At 55.3% G+C, this 5478-nt stretch overlaps 2 gene segments (V, D, J or C); both read left to right on the forward strand.

Annotated features, from left to right (window-relative positions):
• LOC102381369 overlaps positions 1-647 on the forward strand; it is a 3285-nt gene extending 2638 nt beyond the window's left edge. Inside the window, 1 exon segment of the V gene segment in view lies at positions 618-647. Coding sequence covers positions 618-647 — 30 coding nt within the window.
• Positions 648-3690: 3043 nt separating this feature from the next.
• LOC102381611 lies at positions 3691-4383 on the forward strand. The segment is given in 2 exon segments: positions 3691-3945; positions 4031-4383. Coding segments are annotated over 2 exon segments (438 nt in total).
• Positions 4384-5478: the final 1095 nt, after the last annotated feature.

The raw sequence follows: 5478 nt of genomic DNA on the forward strand, positions 1-5478 counted from the left end.
AGTCTCCCACACCGGTCTCAAAGGAGAACTTTATTGATTACAGGGGGTAGGGCGGAAACAGGGTAAAAGGTAGAGCAGTATCAGAGGAATCCCATAGAGCAAACCAGGGTGGCTGAGGTAGCTGTTTAAACACACATCTGAGTTACTGAAGCTAAATATCTAGTCAGATCTCGAGTAGCTTACTCACTCGTATCATCCAGAGGTGGTTGGAGTATCCTCCGGAGGCAGGTCACTCTTGCAGCATGCGGTGATGAGGAGAGAGCCAGGTTCAGATTCACCTGCGTGACCGCATGGCTAATCGCTACCCTTCTTCCTGGACTGGGCCTTTAAATAATCTTTCTGACTTCAGCAGCCCGGTCCGATCGAAGCTGCCAGTGCTGACCACTAGCCAACCAATCTAAAAAAGCATCACTAGCTACTTGGGCCGGTGGATTGGGCTTTTCCCTCCCCCTCCCCAGGTGACCAGAGCATCTGCCTCCCAGGCACCAGGTCCCTGTCATGTCGGCAGGGAGGAAGATCCCCCACCCCGAGGAATTCAACACCAGCCTCTCACGCTGGCAAAGACAGATCTCTGGAGAGGGGCACAGTCAGTGGCCTTTCTGCCACAGTTCCCACAGAGACTGTACTACTTCCCGTACCTCATGTGACCAACCAGTCACCAGGATCTGTCCATCAGACCTTTCCAGGTTCCCTGGAGCCTGGCTTCCAGGGCAGCAGCACTGGACATTATTACACACACACCCCAGCACCTCAGGAAGCAGGTGGGGCTCTCCCATACTAGCCAGTATTCCCAGGCAGAGCTGCTCTCCCAGTTCCCTCCCTTGGGGGATCTCCTGCACAAACCTCCCCCACAGGATCCCCCAAGCTCCTGACTGGGATGACCCCAGGGAGAGGGCAAGAAAGAGAATGGAAGCCACTGTTGGCAAAGCCACAGGGTAAGGGGACAGGGAGGTGGGGCTGCAACAGGAGGGACAGGCCTCTTGGGCAGCCGGGGCAGGGCTTTGGGTGTGGGGGCAGCAGCGATGCAAATCCCAGGTCTGGGCCCCCTCTTTCAATTGCGGGTCAACTGCAGGTCTCTAGCACCAGCCCTAGGAAAAGATAGGGGCACAGCTGACTGTTGCACTTAAAAACAGGTTTTTAAACCTCGTACTTCAAGAATTGACACAATACCTGTTTGTGCCTTGGGGTCCCCTTGATTTAGCTGACTGAGGGAGACCACTATTTGTGCTTCAGACTAAGGGAAGCACCCCAAGTTTTTGCAGTGGGTCAAGTACCCCTCAAGGACTACTAGGCCTGTGTTTCCCAGGGGGCACAGGGCCAGCATCAGTCCAGACCCTGGGTGGTGGCAGCAGTACCCCCAGGCTTGCAGGTGTGCTCCAAGAAGGGGGTTGGCCAGATGTAAGGTGCCCCCAGGGAAGCACTTGGAGCCTGGAAGTTGGTCCGGCCCAGTGAGGTCAGTGGCTCAGTGTAGGAGCACCCACTACTGATCCGCCACGCATGCATTGTCTCTGATATACCAGTGTATTTATGACAGACTTTGAAGTCCATTTCCTCCACAGCTTCCCACTGACAGACCCAAGAGACATTAATGGTGTTTTCATGGTATGGACACATGGGAAGGAGTCTCCAGGAAATCCCACTGGGACTGTCACCACTGTCACCACATCCACCACACTGACTCTGGAGTGCTTCACCCAGCACAGTCATTCCCTGGCCACCTTGGTGACATGTTGTAGTGGCCCCATCACCACCCCACTGTATCAGACAGTGACCAATCACCGAGCTGCGTCCAGGCCAGCAGCTCTCATCTTAGGCACACACTAGAGCCATCGTCTGCAACTGAGCTTTGCCTTAGCAGTATAGCTGCTGATCCCACTGACTGGGATGCTCACTAGAGGGATCTGGGAGAGGGATTCCTACACTGGTAACACAAGCCCTTAACCTGCCCTGGAGCTGAGCTGGGCACTACCCACACACACACACTGGGAAAAGACCCATTCTGACCCCAGCACATGAGGGACACAGCAGGGAGGAAAGGGAAGAGCCCTGGCAAGTTTATAGGGATGGGGAGATGCACTTACAGATGCAGACTCTCAATGCTAGAACTGGATGTGTGAGACACCTCCCCGCCCAACAAGCAGCTTGGTGCCCCTGCCACCTCATTTGCAGGCCAGCTGGACCAACTCCCTTCAGGGAAGGCCAATTAGACTAGCACCCTGTTGGCTCATACTCTATTGCCTGATCTCTGCATTTGCTGTTATGGTCCTACCCAGCTCTTCTTTGTAAAATATACAGCCCTGAGTCACAGGGTGATGGGCCCAGGCTGGATTGAGCTTTAGAGGGAGGTCAGTTTGACGTTGGGGTGTCAGCTCCACAGTGGATGTAAGAGAGCAGGCACAATAGGAAAGATTCTGGGACAGGGAACGGTTGCTCCATTCAGGGACACTAAGAACCTCTCGTCCTGCCATCATCCCACCAGAACCAGCTCAGATGTTAGAGCAAGCACTCTCCAAGCCACAGACAGCCCCACACTGCTGCTGCCTGCTAGCATGTGTCTACAGCAGCTGAACTCCACTCAGCCCATCCCTTAAGGTGGCCTATGACAGCTCAATCTGTACATCTGTGCTTTACCTGGTCTCTAAGACACAAATCTACCTGCCTTCTGTGCCTCCAGTTTTGCCATCTCCTCTCCATAGTGTGCACATGTAGCGAGAGAGAGAGAGAGAGAGAGACTTTGGGGAAAAAAAAACCCTGGGGGAAGCTTTTGCTTCTCCTGGCAGCTCTTCCAGGTCATTTCCCAGCCTCAGCCCTGTCCCAGACTCCTCACACACCCAAGGGAACCTCCTTTCCTGACACAGAGCAGACTGGGATCAGCAGGATGCTCCCCATGGTTCCCAGGGCTGTAGGGCAGGCCTTGCAGAGATGTGATGCTTTCAGAACTGTTCTCCACAGATGCCTGGTCCCAGGTGCAGCTGGTGGAGTCCAGAGGAGGAGTTCAGAAGCCCGGGGTGGGGGTGTCTCTGCATCTCTCCTGCTAAGCCTCTGGATCCACCTGCAGCAACGACTACATGCATTGGGCCCACCAGGATCCAGGAAAGGGTCTGCAGTGGGTCACATTCACATGCAACCCCCAGAATGGTATCACAGCACAGAATAATAGCACCATTAAGGGACAATTCACCAATCTGCAGGGATGACTCCAGCAGCACCATGCACCTACACACGGACATCCTCAGAGCTGAGGAAAAGGCCAGCAATTACTGTGTTAGACGCACAGCGATCAGAAACTTTCTGGGCTTAAGACAAGTTTCAGACCAGAAAGCACCATCAGAGAGCAGCAGTTCCTGCTACCACCAACACTAACTGCCCAGCTGTGGGTTCATCCCTCTGAGCTGTGCATGTGAGATGCCAGCCTCACGGTGCTGACCACAGGGAGCTCACTGGGTTTCAATGCAGCAGGACAGCCCAGCTCAAGTCACAAGCGTGCTCCCTGCATCCCCCTGGCAAGCAGATCCCAGCCCTGACAGTCATGGCAAAGGAGGAGAGAAAGGAGTCAAGACATGCAAATCCCTGCCCACAGGCACCAGAAGAGTGTGGCCTGGTGGGGACGGGTCCCTTCAGCAAAGGTTAAATAAGGCCCAGAGCCTGGGGTGGGAGCCGTCCAGACACGAAAGATGGGGGAGTCCAGCACCCACTGTCTGTGCCCAGCACAACTGATCCCCATTGCAGGGGAAAGCAGCAGGGTGGTATAAGGCAGGGGACATGCAAATCAGGGACAGGCTGCCCTGTATAAATCACTCTGTCCTGCTGCCCAGGCAGCACCTGCACAGACAACCCATAGCCCTCAGATCTAGGCAGTGATGGCCAACACCCAAGAGTTTTCCCCAGCACCAGGGAAGATGGGATTTGGGCTCCACATCCTTGTCCTGGCAGCAGCTCTGCAAGGTATTTCATCCTCCCAGGTGGCAAGGAGAGGGAGGGGAGTGCTGCACTGATGCTAGTTGCTCTTGGATCCTACCTTTGGTTTTAGGTGCCTGGTCCCAAGTGCAGCTGGTGGAGTCTGGAGGGGATGCGAAGAAGCCTGGAGGTTCTCTGCGCCTCTCCTGCAAAGCCTCTGGGTTCACCTTCAGTAGCTACCACATGAACTGGGTCCGCCAGGCTCCTGGGAAGGGGCTGGAATGGGTGGCTCAAATCAGCCCTGATGGATCCAGCCAGTGGTACTCCCCAGCTGTTCAGGGGCGATTCACCATCTCCAGAGACAACTCCCAGAACCTGCTGTACCTGCAGATGAGCAGCCTCAAACCCGAGGACACAGCCCTGTATTACTGTGCCCGAAACACAGTGACTCAAATCCTATTCATGGCAATACAAAATCCCAGCTGAGATCTGCTTTTCTAAAGGTACCGGGGGCTGCAGCCATCCCACACACAGCACAGCCCTGCAGAGGCAGGAGGGGATGCAGGGCACAGGGGTGAACAAACCTGCCCTCAAGGCTCTTCAACTCCAGAAGCTGCCACAAAAGCCACCCACCCCCAGGCAATCCCAGGCAGGTCCTTTTCAGTGCATGTCACAGGAGGGCAGCAGCTCCACAGACATCACCAGTCTGGGAAGAGAGGAGTGCACCCACCTCAGTATGTGGGGGGAAGGTGGAGGTTTGAACTGGATTTGCCTTGGCCACATCACCCACTCCTGTCCAGAGCCTGGCTCCACACAGCTCCACTGTCACTGCTAGCCAAGGAAACCCAAGCGTCAACTCCCCACTGGAAGTACGGCTGCACTTTCCAGAGCCCTTCCATTACACGGCTTGCTCCACTCCCCACTTCTTCCATCTCCGTCTACCCCACAAAAAACACACACGCACACACCTGCTGCCCCAGCAGAGCCTTCCTGGGACTGCCCCACACCCTGCTCCCCACAGGGGACACACCTGCACCACCTGGCACACACACCTGCTCTCAATGCACCTCAGGCCATGGATGTCAGATATGAGAAGCATAATGCAGCTTCTGCCTGGCATGTTGTGAACCCTGGTGTGCACACAGCACCGCAAGAAACAGAACATGAGTCCTGTGAGCACAGGACATCAAAGGATGTCTGACAAAGCCTGGGGGAAGCTGCTATTTTCCTGGGTCCTAGTTGTTCCCACAGAGACTCCACTACTTCCCGTATTTCATGAGACCAACCAGTCACTAGGATCTGTCCATCAGACCTTTCCAGGTTCCCTGGAGCCTGGCTTCCAGGGCAGCAGCACTGGACATTATTACACACACACCCCAGCACCTCAGGAAGCAGGTGGGGCTCTCCCATACTAGCCAGTATTCCCAGGCAGAGCTGCTCTCCCAGTTCCCTCCCTTGGGGGATCTCCTGCACAAACCTCCCCCACAGGATCCCCCAAGCTCCTGACTGGGATGACTGCAGGGAGAGAGCAAGACTGGGTTGGAGGGAGGGAGAGAGAGAGAAAGAGAATGGAAGCCAGTG

The sequence above is a fragment of the Alligator sinensis genome, unplaced genomic scaffold (assembly GCF_000455745.1).
Source record: "Alligator sinensis unplaced genomic scaffold, ASM45574v1 scaffold1689_1, whole genome shotgun sequence".
Classification (NCBI taxonomy): domain Eukaryota; kingdom Metazoa; phylum Chordata; order Crocodylia; family Alligatoridae; genus Alligator; species Alligator sinensis.